The sequence below is a fragment of the Lynx rufus genome, unplaced genomic scaffold (genome assembly GCF_022079265.1).
Source record: "Lynx rufus isolate CCGP_SWC_20201006 ecotype Redwood Valley unplaced genomic scaffold, mLynRuf1.p SCAF_3, whole genome shotgun sequence".
Classification (NCBI taxonomy): Eukaryota; Metazoa; Chordata; class Mammalia; order Carnivora; family Felidae; genus Lynx; species Lynx rufus.
In genome coordinates this window covers 41,930,510-41,953,792 of record NW_025814845.1, presented here as the reverse complement: position 1 = coordinate 41,953,792, position 23,283 = coordinate 41,930,510, and the positions used below count along the sequence as shown (strand labels likewise).

At 36.1% G+C, this 23,283-nt stretch overlaps 1 protein-coding gene across 3 annotated transcripts in view; it reads right to left on the bottom strand.

Annotated features, from left to right (window-relative positions):
• The window catches only part of CEP135 (centrosomal protein 135), a 69,513-nt gene that overhangs the window by 10,223 nt on the left and 36,007 nt on the right, over window positions 1–23,283 (bottom strand). For all 3 annotated transcript variants that reach the window (XM_047091319.1, XM_047091320.1, XM_047091321.1), the window contains 10 exons: window positions 22,322–22,399; window positions 14,361–14,512; window positions 10,869–10,984; window positions 10,641–10,795; window positions 9,952–10,007; window positions 9,089–9,257; window positions 8,174–8,284; window positions 7,653–7,838; window positions 1,451–1,660; window positions 411–613 (listed from right to left, as the gene is read on the bottom strand). In XM_047091319.1, coding sequence (XP_046947275.1) covers window positions 411–613; window positions 1,451–1,660; window positions 7,653–7,838; window positions 8,174–8,284; window positions 9,089–9,257; window positions 9,952–10,007; window positions 10,641–10,795; window positions 10,869–10,984; window positions 14,361–14,512; window positions 22,322–22,399 — 1,436 coding nt within the window. The remainder of the gene's footprint in view (window positions 1–410; window positions 614–1,450; window positions 1,661–7,652; window positions 7,839–8,173; window positions 8,285–9,088; window positions 9,258–9,951; window positions 10,008–10,640; window positions 10,796–10,868; window positions 10,985–14,360; window positions 14,513–22,321; window positions 22,400–23,283) is intronic.

Below are 23,283 nucleotides of genomic sequence, written 5' to 3'. Positions count from 1 at the left end.
ATCATCAATCTCCTAAAAGGTAATTAATCACTAAACTTATGTGAGAGAAACTACATGCAATTTTGATGTCTTTTTCTAGTCCACACAGTAAAAGACACAGATGGCTTTCCCCATCCTGAAATGCTCTCCCCTTTGCTGACTCCTGTTTGTTCACAACTCAACTACAGGCATTTTTCTAAAGTCCACTCATTCACTTCCATGGGTACCATCTCTGTGGTGAAGATACACAAATCTGTATCTCCAAACACAATGTATCTCCTTAAACTAAACCCCCAAATTCCTAAAAGCAGCCACAATGTAAGTAAAATATTTTGGTTTTGTACCACCATACACACTCCCATCCCCTTCTCTCGCCAAAAATTATTTTTGACAAGCGATTTTCTTTAAACAGGTTGATTTATGCCACTTACAATTTGCTTTCTGAAAGGGTTAACTTCTCTTTAAGTAGCTGAATTTCTGTATCCTTCTCGTGGGAGGTTAAATGCGAATGAAATTCTTTATCTCTATTTGTAGCCAACAATGATTCAAGGCTTTTAATTGTATGTCTCTCACTTGCCAGTTGTTTTTTGAACAGGTCTGCTTCTGATTTTACATTTTCTAATTCCACCACAACCTACAGGGAAAACAAAGTAAGATTACTTCAGTACAATTTGAGACTCACTCTAAAAAATTATTTGTAGAGCTATATACACTTATCAGTTGCTTTATTTTGGGTACCAGTTAAAGATTTTGAACCATTTCTTTAAGTGTAAGAAAGTCATCTTATTTTCAAAATAATTTTTGCTTATTTGGTATAAGACCTATTCCTATGAGTTTCACTCATACTTCCTTGCCAAGAGAGGGTCATTAACATAAAATCCTAAAATGTGGCCATCCTATCAGAAAGGAAGCCCTTCTGATCTATTATGTGTACTCTGACCAAACAGTCAAGCCAACACTGGAGCTTCTCAGTAGCTGAAAATAAAGATACTATTAAATGAATGAAAACTGAAAACATCTGTATTTGAAAACATGCACTGGGATGTTTAAAGTAATGCTCAGTTTGAGAATGGGAAGTTCCAGGTAACTAGACTTTGAAAATTAAGTAAGATTTAAATGCCTTGAGATTTTATCAGAAAGACTACTCTATTTAGGAAATAATGAACTGCTCAGTCCTTCATTTAAATCTTACCTTCAAACAGAGAAAGAATATACTGGGATATGTTCCTATTGTATAATAACAACACTCCTATTTTCCTAAATATCCATCTATTCCAAAACAGAAAGCACCTAATTTCATCACTATGCTTCCTAGAAAAATCTTGGCAAAGAATCTAGTTTTCAAAATCCTGTAGTCAAAAGTAACTCCTTAAAGGGAAACAAACTTTATCAAAAGTGCTTGATAAAATAAAACAATGAGAGTAAGGCTCAATAAAATAATGTGCTACAATGAAGTCTTTTAAGTCCTTACCCTCTCAAACTCCAGGTTTTTGGAATTCAGTTGTTGGGTCATAAGATCTTTGCCTGAATCCAGCTTAATGCAAAGTTCTCTAAGAGACGACAAATCATTCAACGCTGCTGCTTTTGCATCTTCTTGGTGTCTCAGCTCTTCTTCTAATCTAGACATGGCTTTTGCCATTGATGAGATCTGAGACTCATAAGCATGATGTGCATTTATGTGCTGAGAATAGAAAAAGAAACCGGTAAAAAGTTAAAGTAACCCAGTAATTTTAAAGGCTTGAATCTGTGCAGCCATGACCTCACTTTAAAAAAAAATAGTAGAGCCAAGTTTTGCACATTTTAAGATACTCTGAGGGAGCTGCCGGCTATTTAAAGATGGCCTATTTAATGCTTAACCCAATGAATTGTATATAACTACTAACCACGGTAACTAGGTACCTCACGTATATATTTGGAAGATGCAAAGATAAAAATCATTGTTTTAGGGTAAAAAGGGAATCTTGGGAGTTAGATTAAATTTACCTTTATAAATTGTTATAATGCCTTTTCAAGAAAAAGCAACATATTTACTTCTCACTCCTCAGTTGTCTTTAAATTCTAAATTGCAAAATGGAGGAGCGCCTGGGTGTTTCAGTCAGTTTGGTGTCTGACTCTTGATTTTAGCTCAGGTCATGATCTTGCAGTTTGTGAATTTGAACCCCAAGTCAGGCTCTGCACTGACAGCATGCAGAGGGAGACTGCTTTGGATTCTCTGCCTCCCTCTCTCTCTCTGCCCCCTCCCCTACTCAAGTACATGCTTGCTCTCGCTCTCTCTCTCTCTCTCTCTCCCTCCCTCCCTCCCTCAAAAATAAATAGCTGGGAGGGAGGTAAGTGGGGGGGGGATGGAATAAATGGGTGATTGGCATTAAGGAGGGCACTTTTTTTGCAATGAGCACTGGGTGTCATATGTAAGAGATGAATCACTGGGTTCTATTCCTGAAGCCAAGACTACACTGTATGTTAACCAACTTGAATTTAAATAAAAAAATAAAAAGTAAAAACAAAATTTTTATTAATAAATTTCAAAATGGAGTTTGTTTTAAAACTGAATACCTGAAGTTCTATTTAAATTTAATTTAACCTAATAGTAATCCACAACTTTATAAGATTTTAATAACTGAAATAATGAACAAAGTTTGAAACACTGATAAAACTCTCTTTCTAGAATAATCCACATTTTAAGTTCCACACAATTTAAATTGTGAGTGATAAATACAAACTGACATAAATTCTAGTCTAGAGTTTAATAAGAATTCCACACTTGAAAAATAAAATGATTTTAATAGGTATTAACAAAATAAATTGACATTAAAAATCTAACTGTGCAGAAAAGTAAATATTTGGATTTTCTAAATTAATGAATTAAAAATCAGAGTTCCCTAAAACTAAATATAAATAGGTAAAAGTCAGTTTTACATACCACAAAAGAACACGAACAATGACAGACAAAAAAATTAAAGAATAGTTTCTTCCGAGAATTTTGAAAGCTGAAAAGCATTCCTCTAGTTATACTCTTGATAGGAAAACTTCTAGAGACAGGGTGCCAGTTTCATAGGACTGCTGTAACCAATTACTACAAATTACTGGGTGGTTTAAAACAAACAACATTTATCCTGTCACAATTCTGGAGGTTACAAGTCTGAAATTTAGATGTTTGCAGAACCTAGAGGTTCTGAGAGAGAATCTGTTCCAGGTCTCCCTCCCAACTCCTGGTGGTTGCTAGCAATCCTTAATGTTCTTGCCCTGTAGACACTTCACTCCAGTCTCTGCCTCTGTCTTCATCTGGTATTCTCCCCTGTATCTTCTGTGTCCAGATTTCTCTTACAAAAGACACCAGTCATTGAGCTATGGCCTGCCCTATTCCAGTATGACCTCATCTTAACCTGATTATAACTGTAAGAACCCTATTTCCAAATAAGATCACCTTCACAGGTGCTGGAGATTAGGATTTCAACAAAACTTTTTGAGGTCCATAATTCTATCCTTTAGCTCCCCAAAATTCATGTCCTTCTTATGTGCAAAATACATTCATTCCATCCCAACACATTCTAGCATCAATTCTAAGTCCAAAATCTCATCTAAGCATCATCTAAATCAGATATGGGTAAGACTCTGGCTATGGCCCATTTGGGGACAAAACCACTCTCCCTCCCCAGATCTGTGAGCTAGCAAACAGGTTATCTGCTTACAAAAACAATGGGGAAACAGGCATAGAATAGACATGCCTACTCTGAAAGGGAGAAAATAGAAGGAATGAAGGGGTTACTAATCCAAAGCAAGTTTGCAACTAAGCAAGGAAAATTCCATTTGATTTTAAGGCCTAAGAATAATTATCTATGCCACGATAGTCTACGTTTTGGGCCTGCTAGTGTGGCCCCACCTTCTCAGCCCTCAGCAACAGCCCCACCCTCTTGGCCCTCAGTGGCAGGGGCCCTGCACTCTGGGACCAAGGAGGCAGTAGCCTCACCCCCTGGGGCTGTACCCTCTGTGCCTGTGGTGGCAACAGTAGCCTCATCAGAATCTGAGCTGCCCAGGACAGCCCTGCTCATCTCTGAGTTACCTTCAGAGCCATTCCTCCCTTTTCTCAAAGGAGAACACTATTTGTAGCCAAGTAACTCTGCTAGCCTGTTTCCTGCTAGTAGGATCCGAGACATTCAGCCTTCTTTCATTTCATCCTATTTCTGTCCCCATCAATACAAGTTGGCAGTGTTTCTACAGAGATGACTGACTGCATTCATGAGCCACATACCAAATCTGTTCACCAAGAGGTTGTGTGTGAAGCCACACACTTGGCTCTGTCTCCAAAGCACATTATCTGCATAGGCTAAGAATTTTCCAAATCATCAAGACCTGATTCTATTTTACCCCCTAAATTTTAAGTCTAGTATACTTAACATACACTGTTATATTAGTTTCAGATGTACAATATTGACCCAACAATTCTCTATATTACTCAGTGCTCATCATGGTAAGTGGTACTCTTAATCCTCTTCACCTATTTCACCCCTCTCCCTACCCACTTCCCTTCTGGTGACCATCAGTTTGTTCTCCATAGTTAGGAGTCTGTTTTTTGGGGAAAAAAAAAGAAAAAAGAAAAAAAGATCTGTTTTTTGGTTTCCTTTTTTGTTGTTGTTCATTTGTTTTGTTTCCTAAATTCCACTTTTGAGTAAAATCATATGGTATTTGTCTTTCTCTGACTTATTTCACTCAGCATTATACCCTCTAGATCCATCCATATTGTTGCAAATGCCAAGATTTCATTCTTTTTTATGGCTGAGTAATATTTCAGTGTTGTGTGTGTGTGTGTGTGTGTGTGTGTGTATACACATTGTATATATATGTATATACATACAACATATCTTTATCCGTTCATTTATCAATGGAAAATTGGGCTGCTTCCCTAGTTTGACTATTGTAAATAATGCTGCAAGAATCAAAGGGGCAAATATACCTTTTTGAATTAGTGTTTTTGTATTCTTGGGGTAAACATCCAATAGTGAGACTACTGGATCAGATGGTAATTCTATTTTTAACTTTTTGAGGAACCTCCATACAGTTTTCCACAGTGACTACACTAAAATTTTACATTCCCACCAACAGTATATATAGATTCCTTTTTCTCCACATCCACACCAATGCCTGCTGTTTCTTGTGTTTTTGATTTTAGCCATTCTGACAGTTGTGAGGTGGTATTTCACTATGGTTTTGATTTGCATTTCCCTGATGATTAGTGACATTGAGCATCTTTTCATGTGTCTGTTGGCCATCTGGATGTCTTCTCTGGAGAAACGTCTGTTCATGTCTTCTGCCCATTTTTAAATTAGATTGTTTTTTTGGTATTAAGTTCTTTATACATTTTGTATACTAACCCTTTATCAGATACATCATTTGCAAGTATCTTCTCCATTCAGCAGGTTGTATTTTTTTTTTTTTAAAGTAAATGTGGGTGGGGCTTGAACTCACGACACCAAGATCAAGAGTCACATGCTCTACCAACTGAGCCAGCCAGATGCCCCCGGTAGGTTGTCTTTTAGTTTTGTTGGTTATTTCCTTTGCTGTGCAAAAGATTTTTATTTTGGAGTAGTCCTAATAGCTTATTTTTGCTTTTGTTTCCCTTGCCTCAGGAGACATATCTTGAAAAATGTTGCTATGGCCGATGTCAGAGAAATTATTGCCTGTGCTCACTCCAGGATTTTTATGGTATTAGGTCCCACATTTAGGTCTTTAATCCATTTTGAGTTTATGTTTGTGTATATGGTATAAGAAAGTGGCTCAGTTTCATTCTTTTGCATATAGCTGTCCAGTTTTCCTAGCTCCATTTGCTGAAGAGACACGTTTTTCCCACTGCATATTCTAGCTTCCTTTGTTGGAGAGTCATTGACTCTACAATTGTGGACTCATTTCTGGGCTCTCTATTCTGTCTTTTCATCTATGTGTCTATTTTTTTGTGCCAGTATTATACTGTTTTGATTACTATAGCTTTGTAATATATCTTGAAATCTGGGATTGTGATACCTCCAGTCTTGTTCTTCTTTTTCAAGACTACTTTGGGTATCTGCAGTCTTTTGTGGTTCCATACAAATTTTAGGATTATCTGTTCTAGTGCTGTAAAAAATGCTGTTGGCATTTTGATAAGACCTAGTTCCTTTTGTCCTTGGCAGTTCCTTTATCAATTTATCTCTGTCCATTTTACTATAAGCAGCAAGAAGAAACCAGGCTACACCTTCCACACTTTGCTTAGAAATTTCCTCAGCTGAATATCCAAGTTCATCACTTATGTATGTTATACTTTCCTTCCAAGAGTAGACCATAATTCAGTCAAGTTCTCTGCCATTTTATAACAAGGATCACCATTCTTTCAGTGTCTAATAACATGTTCCTCAATTGCATCTGAAACCTCATTAGAAGAAACACTAAGATTTCTGGAAAAATTCTGTTCTTGAAAATTTATGCATTTTGTAAATAACATAAGTTTTCTCTACACTCTCCTTTTTTTCTGAGCCCTTACTAGAATCCCCTGTAATAAGCATCTACCAACAAGCTTTTCAAAGCAATCTAGGTTTTTTCTCTCAAGCACCTCAAAACTCTCCCAGCCTTTATCCATTACCAAATTCCAAAACCACTTTCACATTTTTTATGTTTGTCATAGTTTGTTACAATTTTCCTCATGGAAAAAGGTATGGCAAGTCCTGAAAGCAATCAAACATAAAAATGATCTTGCTTTCGCAATTCCACTTCTAGGTATATCCTCAATAACAGAAAGAATTTGAAGAGATATTGTACATCCACGTTCATAGCAGTATTCCTGGTAGCCAAAGATGAAAACAAATTAAATGTCCATCGACAGATGAATGGATAAACAAAATGTGATGTATATACATAATGGAATGTTTATTCAGCCTTAAAAAGAAATGAAATTTGGACACATGCTACAACATACATGAATCTTGAGGTTAACTGAACCTTAAGGCTAAGTGAAATAAGCCAGTCACAAAAAGACAAAATATTGTATGATTCCATTTATATGAGGTACAAAGAGTGGTCAAATTCATAGAGAAAGAAAGTAGGATGGTAGTTGCCAGGGGCTGGGATGGGGAGAGAGTAAGGGAGTAGGGGGTGAGGGATGGGAAGTTAGTATTTAATGGGGACAGAGCTTCAGTCAGGGAAGATGAAAAAGTTCTGGAGATGGTGGTGATTTTGCATAACAATGTGAATGTACTGGGCACCTGGGTGGCTCAGTCAGTTAAGCATCCCATCTGCCTTAGGCTCAGGTCATGATCTCTGGTTCATAGGTTTGAGCCCCACATGGGGATCTGCACTGGTGGTGCAGAGTCTGCTTGGGATCCTCTCTCTCCCTCTCTCTCTCTCTGCTCCTTTCCCCACTTGTGCTCTCTCTCTCAAAATAAATATACTTTAAACAACAACAACAAAAACAATGTGACTGTACTAACTGCCAAAGAACTGTACTCTTAATAATGGCAAATGTGATGTCATATATATTTTACTACAGTTTAAAAAGAAATAATGGGGCTTCTAAGCAAATTATTAGAATTAATGACAAAAGATTACCACTGAACTTGATTTTATCAATGCTTAAACCTTACTTCGATAAAGTATCTTTGAATGTTATAGCTTTACTAATAATATCATCACAAGACAAATGAATACATTACCTCCTGAATTTCTTTTTCTAGTAGCTCTACCCTTTCTCGAAGGTGTCTCCTCTCCGTGTCAATAGAAAGAAGTTCCAGTCGAACTGAGCTGCTTTCTCCCTCTGCTTGATGGGCTTTGACCTCCCAGTCTTCAGCACGGTTATGAAGCATCTGAAATCTATCTAACAAATCTTGATTTTCTTTTTCCTAGTTTTAGGATAAAAACATTGTTCCTAAATTAGTAACTGTCACCCACTGGAACACTCATATCATAAACATATACAGACATTAGAAAATTTGTTTTAATTCGGAAACATATGCTATCTATGCAGACAACATATACTAAGTAAGATCTGCAGGGAAGTATAAAAATATAGTAGATAAGATCTCAAGTATAAAAATATAGAAGATAAGCTCTCCACTCAAACCTTATTATCTAAGCGAGGAGACATACATACATACATACATACATAAGACAGAATAAACACACATGAAAAAAATTTTTAAATGTCTTAAATCCAACTTAAATAATGTTTTTTCACCTTAGCAGCCATTAAGCTCTCCCATCGTGACACCTCAGTTATGTAATTATGAACTCTACTCTTCATTTCTTCTTTTTCTTGCACTGCTGCTTCCAATTCCAATGAGATTTCCTATAAATCAGAAAATTGAAGACAAATCTACAATGAATGTGATACCTAATGAGTTCTATTTCTATTCAAATAGCTCCTTTTGAATTGGGGGAATAAGAGTAGGAAAAAGTAAAACTGTTCCTAAGAGTTATTTTCTTACTTTTTTCCTGACTGATTTCGACTTTTTAACCAAATATTACCACTGATCTCCTGCAAGAGTTAGGACCGTGTATCTGGCATTTATACTATGGGGCTAGCTACGCTCATGGGTTGACATTTTTTAAAATTCATATATCAACAATATGCTTTATATTGAATACTGAAAGTAATTTTTTTAAAACAGGAAAATCATTCATCTTCTTGGTATAATCCTTTAATAAACCAGCAAAAACAAAGTCAATAATTTTGAGTAACTGCTATTCTAAAATATTCAATAATTTACTTAGAGATTCTCTAAGTTGCTGGAAGGAAGTATGAATAATTAAAATCTATTGTGGGTCTTTAAAATGCAACACTTTGCCCTGGGAGTGATCCTGGGGGTGACAATAATTTCTGCCACAGAGAATCCTATGCTCCCAGCTTTAGGATTCCCAGTAACAAAGACCAAAATGGTAATGAGACCATAGTTACATCAACTAGACACTCTGTGATATACAGCAGCTTTCTAAACTGCATTTTTAATACTCATAAATACTATTCTCCTTACAGAGTTCTTTATGTTATTGATATTTACAGCATTAAATTTTAGAAAACATATTTACAGCTTTAAAATTTAGCAAGGAATGACTGTATTATAAACAATCCATTTATACACTGGACTCATACCTGGTTTTCTCTTGCCATTGTAGCCAAATCATCTTGTAATCTTCTGTTTTCCTTAAAAGACACTTCTTTAGATCTTCCTACTTCATCAAGTTCTTTGTGAGCTGTATCAAGCTGGCGCCGGAGGCTGCTTATTTCTCGGTCCCGACTAGTCAACGTTTCCTTTAGCTGACTGTTACATGAAGGATATGGAAATAATAAAGAAAGCTTTTTAGAAAATTGTAAATCACTTAAAACTGTATACTCTGAAATTAAGTACAATAAGAATACAAGAAACCACACTACATTAAGACACTGATGAATTAGGTAAAGCAGATATTTTAGATCTCTATCAATCATTAAATGGAAGTAGTAGTCATAAATTTATAATTCCATAAGTAAAAATAGAAGACTTTCAAATGTTATGAGCAAAACATAATAGATTCAATTGGCAAATACTATTTAATGTTTAAGTCCCCACTACTATGTAATATGTAAAGATATATATAATAAATACAATTAGTGATTTTTGTCTTGAAGTAGAGACCAGACATAAAATGTAAAATTTTGTAACTGTTCAAGATAGATTATGATGTAGAACAAATTCAATACTGACTACTAAAGTAATCTAAGTTTTAATAATTAGGGTCCAAACAGGGTAATTACTATAGAAATAAAAAGCATATAGGCATGAAAAGAATAATGAATCAGACACAACTGTTGAAATGTTGATGATGGAGGATGGCATGTTCACCCTCTTTAGCAGACTGAGATGCTGCCACCGGCAAAAACAGGAAAACTGAAGGAAATTTTCCTATGGTCTAATTACTACTTAAATAGATAAAGCTGCACTCACTGAAAATTTCTAAAAAGCATTTATCACTTACTTCATAGAAGAGTCATACTCTGAGACTGTTATCTTCATCTGAGCAATAGCTTTTTCCTGTAGAAATTATGAAAATATATGATTCTAAAACATTCATTTAGAAATCTTTCCTTGAATTTATATAACTTATGACATTTATATAAATTATGCTATAAAAGAAAGCTACAAAGTAAACATATTTGTATTTCCCAACTGTACTTCACATATTGGCATATTTCTAACCTACTCTAAGAACTTGAATTGTTTCAGGGCTCCTGGGTGGCACAGTCGGTTGGCATCCAGCTTTGGCTCAGGTCATGATCTCACGGCTCGTGAGTTCGAGCTCCGCGTCGGGCTCTGTGCTGACAGCTCAGAGCCTGGAGCCTGCTTTGGATTCTGTGTCTCCTTCTCTCTCTCTGCCCCTCCCCCGCTCAAGCTCTGTCTCTGTCTCTCTCAAAAATAAACATTAAAAAAAAAAACAAACTTGTTTGAATTTGCTGTAATCACATCTGATAAAATTACATTACATTCTATCAATAGAATTTTTAAAGATCCAAATTATTGGCATAAAATGAAATTTAAGCATATTAAAAGATATGGCTCTGGACCTTAGCAACCTGTATATGGGGGGTAAGAACTGCATATTTGTGAAATAGAGAATGAAATCGTTTCTGTTCAGATGCTAGATAAAGGTATTGAACAGTCACATACTTTATTAGCCAGGTTTTCCTGCAAGTTTGCAATCTTTTCGGTCTTCTCATCTACAGTCTCCTGAAGAAAGTCTTTTTCTTTATCAATAGCACCAATGGTCTTTTTCATTACATGAGCCTCTTCACTCTGTGAAGTCATCTGAAGGTGTAGTTTACCTGGAAATAAAGAGAAATGTTTGTTAGACAAAGTAAATTAGGTTTCGTGAAAACAAAATTTAAAAAACCTTACCTATTTTTTCCTCCAGTAAGTTAATTTGTGATTGGGCTGATTCAAGTTCACCTCTTTTTTTGGAAAGCCGATGCTGACAATCATCAAGTGACTGCTGTAGCTGCTCATTTACTAACCTAAAGAATCAGTGGACCAAAAAAAAAAAAAAAGTCTACTTTATCTCTGGTAAAAATATTTTTTCATTTTTTATTTTAAAGCTTTTCCAGTATAATTAACAGCATTATATTATATATTATTTCTTGCTGTCTGCCATTCTTCTTCAAAATGGTTCGTTCTACTTCCTAAAAATAATATAGTATAAAAATCAAAATAATTGTCTACACTTTTCTAGAGGCTTCCCGGTAGTTTCAAAGCTCTTCTCGGTTTCCTTGTATCAACACTCTTTCCCTTATAAAATCTATTTTCAATAGTGAAGGCAAAGGCATAGTTTTATAGTATGCTTTTATTTATTTTTTTAAACGCTGATTTATTTAAAAAAATTTTTTTTTATATTTATTTTTGAGAGACAGAGTGAGACAAAGTGAGACTGGGGGAGGGGCAGAGAGAGAGGGAGACACAGGATTGGAAACAGGCTCCAGGCTCTGAGCTGTCAGCACAGAGCCTGACGCGGGGCTCGAACCCACAGACTGTGAGATCATGACCTGACCCGAAGTCGGACGCTCAACCGACTGAGCCACCCAGGCGCCCCTATAGTATGCTTTTATAGTATTACCTGGTACTTCTTCAAAGGATTATCCATAAATCCTGACTAGTGGGCTTTTATTTATGTTTTTTAATTCTTTTGAAGTAGGTTCCATGCCCAACATGGAGCTTGAACTCACAACCCTGAGATCAAGAGTCACATGCTCTACCAACTGAGTCAGCCAGGAGCTCCTGACCAGTGAACTTTTAATTTTGCTTTCTATTTTGACTTTTTTGGTGGGTATCAACTGGAGGTCAAACTAAACAGGGAAAGTGGACATTATACACACACACACACACACACACACACACACACGTGTGTGTGTGTGTGTGTGTGTGTGTGTGTGTGTGTATGGAAGAGAAGATGGGTCTACCAGGTGGAAGGAAAGGAACATATGCTTCATCTATCTGAGTATCAGCTTCAAAAATGTCTTCATGTCAAGGTTAAGATAAGTTTATGTGATTAAAAGGGCAGCAAGATCTCTATTAATGATTTTGAAAGTGGCATGAGGTGGCAGCTCTTTCTGCTCATGGGTCCTGTCCCTGTGCTTTAATAAAATCACTTCTGCACCAAAAAAAAAAAAGTGGCATGAGGTTTGGATAATGTGGCTTTGTTTCTGTATAGTGCTTCTCATCGTGGTTTGTATTGGCTTAGCTTTAGATTGGATCAGAAGGCTTGAGCTCGTGACTCTACCAGAGTATAGTGATATGGAGAATGTGACTGGCACCCTTTCCTCAGAGATAAGTCAGGTTTTTTCTGTCAGAGCAAAATAAAGTTATGTAACCGTGCAATTTCCCCAGGTTATACAAGGCAGACAAAAAAGTCTTCACAATCCCTTCCTATAACACAGTGACTGTGAGGGAAGTAGCACAATGAGCTCACAAGACAAAAGGATATTATTATAACAAAAAAATGTGAAAGTAGCTGTAGGCTTGGGATCCAAGAAAGGCCAGTGAAAGCTCTGCCTTGTAAGACTGCTAAGGGCCTCCTGTGAGGAAAGGAAAGAGGAGCTGTGACTACAGTCTGAAGGAAAGAGCAAAATGGATTAAATGCCAGATCCAGTCAGCTGAATACAAAAGGGAAACAGGTGGACTAGTAATTCTGGGTGACAGAAATCTACCATAGTGTCTGTATTTTGGAGCTGAATATAGACATGAACCAGAAGAAGAGAAGCTGGTTCATTCAGCTAGTTCTCCATAGGATATACGTAGCACTTGAGAAAAAAAAAATGCAGCTTTCACCTTAGATAGTCCTAAAGTCTGATTAAGACCTGTAGTCAGAACAGCAGAAGGGCAAAAATGGAGATCCTCTCTGAGTCCTTAAGACAGTATTCCTTAATTAATCACAGATTAATTAATTAACACAACCAGCTCTTGATCTTATTTCATTTAGTTTGTTTGATAATCATGGACCCCTTACGAACAGACTCTGGCTTCCCTTTTCCTAATTATTCCTTGGATTTCAATCCTGCTGTTTATTTTACTATATATTTTGCAATTCTCAGTATTTGTATATTAGGTCTGTGTCTTTTATCTCATCAACTTTTTTTTATTCTTCTGGGCTCTGAATTCTAGATGAATTTCTTGAGTTTGTTTTCTATTTTACTGACTCAGTTTTTGGAAATATCCATTCTACTGTTCACTACCATTTTCAGTTTTAATTTATTGATCTTTTTTCTAATCATTACTATAATTCTTTCTGATCTCAAGTTGTTATTACTTCATGATTTAGTTTACATATGCAATGTCATGTTGGCATGTGAAAATCTTTTATTGCTCCTTACTGCAAATGTAATTTAGAGAGGAATATCTCCTCTGCTTCTTCAGTGATCCCCTTCTTCTAATCTTAAGTCTTTAAAAAGACTTACTGCAGCTACCCAGTCCAGAAAAAAAATTAACTTTGTTGACTTTTTATTTCCTTCAATGTTCTGTATTTTAAATTCACTAATGTCTAGCCAATGACCCAGTCTCATAAGGCAAACACATTTCTGAAGTACTGCATCTTTCTCTCATCTCATAGAATCCCTTTCTCATCCAATCGTTTTGATTTTATGTAAGAAATGTTTCCTAAATCTAGCCTCTTTTCAAGTTCATTGCCACTATTTCCAGTCCAGACATACAGTCTCCCCTGTTTGCCATTAGTCTCTTGTGACTCCAAATCCATCTTCCCAATTTCCACTAGAGTTCACCTCCTAAAAGGCATGCTAATCACATTACCTCTCTGGTTAACATGTGTTTCTTCTCCATGTTTACAAAGTAAAATCCAGACACTCCTGCTTATCATATGAAGTTCTTCACAACCTGCCTCTAACCTGTAGATACTGCCTATGTTTCCATATTGACCTTCTTACCTTTCAGACACATCACCTTTTTAGACTCTGTATATGAGTATTCTGATTTTACATCTCTTTGAAAGAAGAAAGATAAGGACAATGATGAGCAAAAAATTCTGTAATTTTCAGCAATCTTACACTAGGGAGTGCAAACAATCCAAAATATGGAAGGGGAATTTTTGAAGGACGTAGGTCTAAAAACTTATGCTATGCCTGCAATTGATTGCCTGCAATGATATCAGTCTGTGAAAGTCTTTAAAAATAGGGATACTCAAAACCTACCCAGGTTCGCTCAGTGAGTAAGAACCTCCAGAGATCAGCCCTTAAATCCATACTTCTCAAAATCTCCCCAGGTGATTCTGCTGCAAGGCCAACTTTCACTGCTCAAAGGTCCCATCCAAAATGCCACCACTAAGAACCTTACATAGCCACTAACTCATTCCTACAAGTGAAAAAACAAAACTTTCAAAAAACTTACCTAAGTGAGTTCATCTCTGTTTTGTGATGAGATGAGTCACCAGCCACATGGCTAAGTTTTTGAGCTTGGAGTTTTGCTTTGTTCTCTAATGACTCTACTGTTTCTTTCATTATTAACATTTTAGACTTTAATTCACACTTTTCATCTTCATGCTATAATTTAAATTAAAAAAATTAATAGGTGTATGTCTATTTTGTTTTCCTCAAGCACTCTTTAATATTTCTGGAAGAAAACTAAGGAAATAGATTTAACAATACTTTAAAAGTCATGTGTACACTTTAGGTTCTAGATGTCAGAATGGGCATACACATTTATCTCTCCTTTTCATTATCAGTGAAATGAAAAAAAAAAGATACCAAAAAAAAAAAGCAATAAAGGAAGAAAAGAACATATCCATAACAGCAATGAAAAAGGGAAGGTAAACCATTAGCAAGCAGAGCAAATATTCTGAGAAATTTCTAACAATCAGTAAGTACATTGGACTGAAGAAAAATCAGCAGAAAATACTGTAACCCAAACACAAAATGGGCAAGACTTAGATGAAGACACTATAAAATTTTCCTGAAGGACATAAAACACAGCCTGATTTAATGTAAAGAGTCACCATGTTTCTGAATGGAAACACAATATTGGAAATGTATCAAAAGTTCCTGAAATAACTGTTAAATCCAATGAAATTTCAATAATAATCCTACCAGGACCTTTTTAAAACAGGGAAGGTGGCTTAGATTTCATTCTAAAGTTCACTTAGGGAAAATAAGTTAAGAAAGCAGGAAAAATTGTGGGCACTGGGGGGAGAACGTAGGTAGACTTGCCTTATAAGCTATCAGAATGAATTAGAAAGCTACTATTAAAAGAGTGTGGATTTCACAAGGATGAGCAAATGCATGTACACAGATGTAAATTTAGAAAAGGTAGCATTTTAGGAAAGTGGGAAAAGAAAAGGCTCTTTAAAAACAGTTGGGAGAGCCACTCATTGGAGAAAAAAATTTGCTAGATTTCTATTTTATTTTACATATAAAAATAAATTCTAAATGGAATAATGATCTATATGTAAAACTCAAAATGAAGAAATATTTGTGATAAATAGAAATTTTCCAGTGAAAACTGTAGACTGACCACCCATATTTGATATCCCCTCCGTCTGGAAACTGCTAAAATGACAGTAAAGGAATAGAAAGTTACACACTCACAAGGGCATAGAGAACAAGAAGGAAAACAAGAGTGGATGAGTAACTTCAACAGCTTGTGGAAGACAAAGAGTAGACAGAATAGTGACTCAGAGCAGAAGAAGGATACACCCTAAAGCAAAGTTTCTGAAACTAGGAACTACTGACACTTAGAGCCAGGTAATCCTTTGCTGAGGGGGGCTGACCTGTGCATTGTGCACTGTAGGATGTTTAGCAGCATCCCAGGCTTCTGAGTAGGCGAGGCCCTCTAGCATTATTTCCAGGTATGAGAAGCACCTTCTCCCCTAGCTGTGTTAAGCGCAAATTCTCCAGATATTGCCAAATATCTCCTAGGAAGTGGAAGTGATCTAGAGAAACACTGATCTAACGTGACCGGAGTAAGTAATATCTATGAGCAACTAGCTGATTTGCCCTGAAGAAACTCAACACACGAAGGCACCAAGTGGTGGGATGAGGTCAGGAAACGAATTGAACAAGGAGATTGGCTAAAAATCTATACGGGGACCATCACACACCAGAGAGCTCCTCCCATCTCTTTCTAGAAATTTTTCTTGGGAAGTAAAAATATAAATTTTAAAATATATCAATAGAAGACTTAGAAGATAAAGTTGAGGAAATCTCCCAGAAAGAATAAAAAATCAACAAGAAAATAAGGGAGAAATGATAAGAACCTCAGATCTCTTTAGGAGGTCCAAAACCAACTAATAAAAGTTCCAGATGGGCACCAGGCTGGCTCAATAGTTAGAGCATATGACTCTTGATCTTGGGGCCAAGGGTTCAAGCCCCATAATGTGAACAGAACTTACTTAAAAATAGAAAAAGTTCCAGAGAGAGAAAATAAGAATAGTTTATCGGGGTGCCTGGGTGGCTCAGTTGGTTAAGTGTCCGACTTCGGCTCAGGTCATGATCTCACGGTTTGTGAGTTTGAGCCCCGCGTTGGGCTCTGTGCTGACAGCTCAGAGCCTGGAACCTGCTTCAGATTTTGTGTATCCCTTCCTCTCTCCCATGCTCACACTCTGTCTCCCTCTGTCTCCCAATAATAAATAAACATTAAAAATTAAAAAAAAAAGAATAGTAAATTACCCAAGAAATTAAAAACAGGAGGTAAGGAGGAAATTCTAAAAGTTTTCAGAAATAAAAACATATCATGTACAAAAGACTAGGAAACATAAGAGTATCAGATATCTCAAAGAATTTTAACAATGGAAAACAGTATTCAAAATTTTTAGTGAAAATAATTTTTAATCTAGATTTCCATATACACAAGCTGAATCATAAATCAATTTATGAAATCTGAATAAAGACATTTCCAGACAAGTAGTGTACCAAAAACACTTTTCCAGGAAAAGTATTCTTTTCCAGGAAAAGTATTCTTTTCCAGGAAACTGGAGAATGTGCCATACCAGAACAAAGGGAAAAACCAAGAAAGAAGAAAACATGAGATTCAATAGAGGAGAGGGAGACAAGGAAATTCTTAAGAGGAAGACATAGTCTACAACTGAGCAAGAAGAGAGAAAGCTCAAGAAGGAAAGTCTTCAGCGGGAAACAACAGAACTGATGGGTTTGAATATTCAAAAAATATTGAAAGGCATCTGGCAGAGGTTGGAGTTCTTAACAAAAATTACCAATGGGTTTAATGAAAACAGAAAAGTGACAAAAAAACAAAATGAAACAAAACAAAAGCAATTATTAACTCCAGGAAAAAGATCTGTAAGAGAAAAGGCAAGAGTGGTACTATCCCATTTTGCTGACCCATGAGCCATTATAAGTCATAATAATATAGACAGTTAACTACCAAAGTAAATATTATATGTAGTAAAATTATGCTTGAAGTAATGGGGGAAGAAAAAGGGAAGAGTGCTAGGTCATCATCTAACATCACAGAAATTCATTAAATAATCTTAAATCAATAAAGTAAGACTGAGCAATCACAAACACATTATTTAGAAAGAGGGAGGTAAATAAACATCAGGAGGAGTTAGATGTTGTGGGTGGTAGTTTTGGGGATAAAGAGGTAGGAAAGGAAACTGTTTTTTGTGGGGTTTTTTTTGCATTAAAAATATTTCAAAACTCCTTGTAAAAACAAGAGTACATGTATAGTATAAAGAATAAAAAAATGAACATTTGTGTACCTATATTATCTGGCATAAAAATATATTACCTGAACCTTGAAACTACTTGTGAGCAGTATGGATCCCTAAACAATACATAATTTAGGTGTGTGTATATATATATACACACACACACACTCATATACATATATATACATATTTTAATGTTTATTTATTTTTGGGGGGGGGAAGGACAGAGAGAGAGGGAGACAGAGAATCCCAAGTAGGCTTCACGCTGATAGCAGTGAGCCCGATGTGGGGCTAGAACTCAGGAACTGTGAGATCATGACCTGAGCAGAAGTTGGATGAGTAACCAACTGAACCACCCAGGAGCCCTAAGGTTTATATATTTTTGAACTCTACATAAGTAGATAAAATCATACTGCATGTTCTTTGACATTGTATTTGTAAGATTTGTGCACACCGATGTTTGTAGTTATTATTCATTCATTTTCACTGCTTTGTAATACTTCACTGTGTGAAATACTACTCCCATTTATCTATTTTCCTCAAAACTGACATCAAGATTGTTTTTCATTTTCTACCAGGGAGTTAATTATTTTAGGCTCTATTAAGGTCTATGGTCTGGTCTAGATCTATGGTCTATGGTCTGCTGCCATTACTCTGTTGTAATACAAAAACAGCCACAGGCAATATGTAACAATGAACATGGCTGTGTCCTAACAAAAACTTTATTACAGACAGACTAGAGGCCACAATTGTTCTGGGGGCCATAGTTTGCTGACCTCCAAGCAAGGTTCATGTCTAGAAATGGACTTGCTGGATCACAGAATATGCCTTTGCTAGATAATGCCAAAATATCCTCCAAAGGGGTACCAGTTTGCACTTCCTGACACTACACATACTTGTTAAATAATGTTATAACTTGTTAATTTCTGATGTGATATAATTTTCTGATAGATGTGAAATGTTTTTACTATGGTTTTAATTTCTATTTCTGCTATTACGGAGATAGAACCCCTTTTATGTTTATTAACCATTTGTAATTTCTTCTGCCATAAAGTGTCAATTTACGTCTTCTGTTTTTTTTAGGTGAAATGTACAGCACATTCTCTCAGCGGCTTGTCTTTTCAATTTATGGCTATTTGGTGAACAAAGAAGTTCTTGTCAACGTGGCCCTGTTTATCTGTTTTCTTTCATTTGTATTTAGGAGCATACATTTTGGCAGCAGACACTTGCTGGTTGTGTGATGTTAGGCAAATCTCCCCGGCCTCAGTTTCTTTATGAAATAAGGATAATATTAGCATTTACTTCCTATGGTTATTATCGAAATTAAAATTACATATAATGTTAACAAAGTACCTAACATAGAGTAAATGCTATATAAGTCACTGCTGTTATTATTATTTCCCCAAGGTCAAAAAGATTTTCTCCTGTATTTTCTTTGAAAACTCGTAGCTATTTCTTGAACATTCTAAATTTCAAGTCAACTTGAACTGATTTTTGCATATAGTATATTTGAGGTAGGATGAATTCCTTTTTTTCTTTTTTTAAAGTTTATTTTTGAGAGAGAGCACATGCATGTGAGCGGGGGAGGGGAGAGAGAGAGGAAGAGAGAATCCCAAGCAGGCTCTGCATTGTCAGCACGCCCCAAGCGGGGCTTGATCCCACAAACCGTGAGATTACGACCTGAGCTGAAATCCAGAGTTGACACTTCACTGATTGAGCCACCCAGACGCCCTCTAATTCCTTTTTAATACACATATAATGTGAATAGCCAAGTATCCCAGAAACAATTACCAAATAATCCTTTCTTTTCCCATTGATCTGAGTCCTTGATATATCAAGTTTTTCATATATCTCTGGGTTTACTATCTACTGGATTTTATCATTCTCTTTTAATCCTTGTGATCTACCACTAGATTAGATTAATTACTGACTCTAAAGCCTTCATACCTAGTAGGTTACGTTCCACCATGGTCTTCTTTAAAATTTCTTTGTGATTCTTAGCTCTTTGTTTCCACGTAAAATTTAAAATCTATTGTCGAGGGGCACCTGGGTGGCTCAGTTGGTTAAGCATCTGACTTCGGCTCAGGTCATGATCTCGTGGTTCATGGTTCAAGCCCCGTGTCAGGCTCTATGCTGACAGCTCAGAGCCTGGAGCCTGCTTCGTGGATTCTGCCTCCCTCTCTCTCTGCCCCTCCCCTCTCGTACTCTGTCTCCCTCTCTCTCAAAAATAAATAAAACATCAAAAAAGATAATAAAATCTATTGTTGATTTTCACACACACAAACACACACACACACACACACACACACATATCACCTTCTTGGGATTTCAGATGGAATTACATCAATTCTATAGATCAATTTGAGGAGAATTTACATTCTTTTTTATAAACATGATGTCTGTCACCTTTTTTATAAACCTGATACATTTCTCCACTTATTTAGGTCTTCTTTAATGTCTTTCAATAAGCTTGTATAATATTTTTTATAAAGGTCCTCCAAATTCATACATAAGTATCTTATATTGCTCATCTTTATTAAAATGGTATGGATTTTCTTTTTATTTATCTTCTTTGGGATTTGTCATACTCCTAGCATTCACTGTCCATTTGGAATCCGAGGATTCCTGTGTTTTTAAAATACCTAGAAAATTATCAATCATTATCTTTTCAAATACTACCTATCTCTCATTCTATTACATTATCCTACAATTTTGACAAAATACATGAGACTTTCTCACTTTATTCTCTAAAACTTTAACTTATTTTACATTTTCTATATCCCAATCTCTTTCCAATGACTTCTAGTACTTTAGATCTATTTTTCAGTTCATTAATTCTATCAGCTCCTGGGCAAGCTGAAATGCCAGGTACCCTTTCACCTGAAATAATTAAAAATTGGGACAAGATACATGAAACAATGGTTTTCCAGACACTGAACATCAGGCAATGATGGACAGTGACATGAGGGACAAGAAACAAATGAGATGAGCCCTATGAGCTTACTGCTTCAAGAAAATCCAGGCTGTGGCACAGGGATAGGAACTCAGGTGAAGGCTGGTGGTCTCCCCTAAGTTCAGAAGACAAGACTGAGAGTCAAGGAAAGCCAAAGCAGCTGGGGTTTGCAGAGCAGATACTGGAGAGCTACACAGACTAAAAGTTCCAGAGATCTTTTAAAGTTACCACTCGAGTGCAGAGCTCAACACAGAGGAAGCTACTCAAGAGAAAGCCAGAGAATAAAACCGTCAAAAAGTTAAAGGGAATAATACTCAGGGCTCATACAGGGATGGAGTAATTCCTATTCCCATGAGTCATTTGAAAACCTCATAATTCATGGGGCAATACATAGTGTACTCAAAATGGTTTTGTCCCAGTGGTGGAACAAAATTAGTCCAGGACTAAATGCTACTCTGGTCCCAGTTTTGCTAAAAGCAAAACTGAAAAGTCTCAAGCTACTTTCATGGACTAAACTATATCCCAGAACAAACCTAAAAAAATATTTATAGGAATCCACCAACCAAGAAGGTGAAATTCACAATATCTGACATCTAAAGTAACCAGGAATGCAAAGAATCAGGAAAATATAACCCATGATGAGATGAAAAAAACAAAACCCAACTGACACAAAGTTGATAAAAACAGATAATCAAATTAGTAGACATGGTAAATAAAAACAGTGAAGACACAGTAAAGGAAATCAGCCAAAATGAAATACCAAGAGAAAAAAGACTGTCAGAACACATACATCAATTTGTTAAAAATATTCTACATATATTGGGGCGCCTGGGTGGAGCAGTCGGTTAAGCGTCCGACTTCAGCCAGGTCACGATCTCGCGGTCCGTGAGTTCGAGCCCCGTGTCAGGCTCTGGGCTGATGGCTCAGAGCCTGGAGCCTGTTTCCGATTCTGTGTCTCCCTCTCTCTCTGCCCCTCCCCCGTTCATGCTCTGTCTCTCTCTGTCCCAAAAATAAATAAATGTTGAAAAAAAAAATTAAAAAAAAAATTCTACATATAGAGAAAGCAATAAGGAATGAAAACAAATTTCATTTTTTCCTCCATGTCTGTACAATGATTTTTTAAAAAGAATAAAACAACAATAACTAATACTTACTGAATGCTTACAAATGCCAGCGACTCTTCTAAGTTCTTGACATATATTAACTCATTTAATCTTCACAAAAACTTAAGAATTAAGTACTAGCATCACTCCCATTTTACAAATAAAGAAACTGAGGGATGGAAAATTTGAGTAGCTTACCTACAGGTAATAGGTAACAGAGATGGATATGAACCCAAATGGTCAGCCTTCAGAGTACACATTCCAAATAACTGTTACACAGCATCTCTAGAACACTATTTTGTAATACTATCTTTTATTTTAATGTTTATTTGAGAGAGAGTGCATGCAAGTGCACACTGGGGAAGGGCAGAGAGAGAGAGAGGGAGACACAGGATCCGAAGTGGGCTCTGCACTGATAGCACAGAGCCCCATGTGGGGCTCAAACTCACCAACTGTGAGATCATGACCCAAGCCAAAGTCGGACGCTTAACCGATTGAGCCACCCAGGCACCCCACTACTTTGTAATTTTAAAAACATACAGTAAGGGGTACCTATAGTATAGTATATTGAAACTATAATTGAAATAGTTATTCATACAACACAATATACCCCAAATCCAGTTTGATAAATTACCTGATGATTAACACGTGTCAAATGTTCGATAGTTTTCTCTAATTTTGATTTTTCAAAAATACTCATTTCCTGGAGATTCTGAAAAAAAATTTTATAGAAGATATTCATTCATATCAGATAACAAAATTACCAGAGTAAACAAGTCTACAGTATTATTCTGTTTGTCTTTTTATAACATGGAAATGTTTTAGAAAGAAAATTATTAGACATTTTACAATAATGCTTTTGGTTGAAAAAAAAAAGTGACAGGAGTTTCTTGTTTTTTATATTCTACCTCCATGTGTAATTGTAACAAAAGACACAGAATGGTATGGATTTGTTTTTAACAATTTATCTAGATCAATCCATTAGCACAACTATAAAGGGAAAAACCGAGCAGGTTAAGTAAGATCAGGAGTGTGCCCTAATGAGAGATATCAGAGGAAGAGAGTGCAAAGAAGAAATCACAAAGACAAAGGAACAGAATACTACAGTGCCATGCAAGAGATCAGAATTTCAACAATGGGCTGGTCAACAGTGTAAACAAGTGCTATTTCTATAGTTATGTTACCTTATCCAATTATTGCTGATACTAAGTGTAGAACAAGTGATACAAGTTGGTGTTCTCTGAGAATTTTTCTAGTGTAGATTCATACTTCTATCCACGTTACTCATTAAAAACAAATAGATCCCGATGTTTGGATTACATATCTGGTTGGAAGGGTCACTACACTGTATTTTTTGTTTATTAAATCATTCAACCAGTATTGAGTACACACTATATACCAAGCACCAAGCAAGGTATTAGGAATGCATAGTGAGTAAAATGGATAAAGCCTCTGACATCATAGTTACTAAAGACTAGTAGAAAAGACAAACCTTAAACAAGACACTATATAAAACCATGAATATTCTGCTAGAAAAAGGAACTTTATAGCAACATATTGAAAGGGAATCTAGAGCCTAGAGTTTGCTTCCTATGT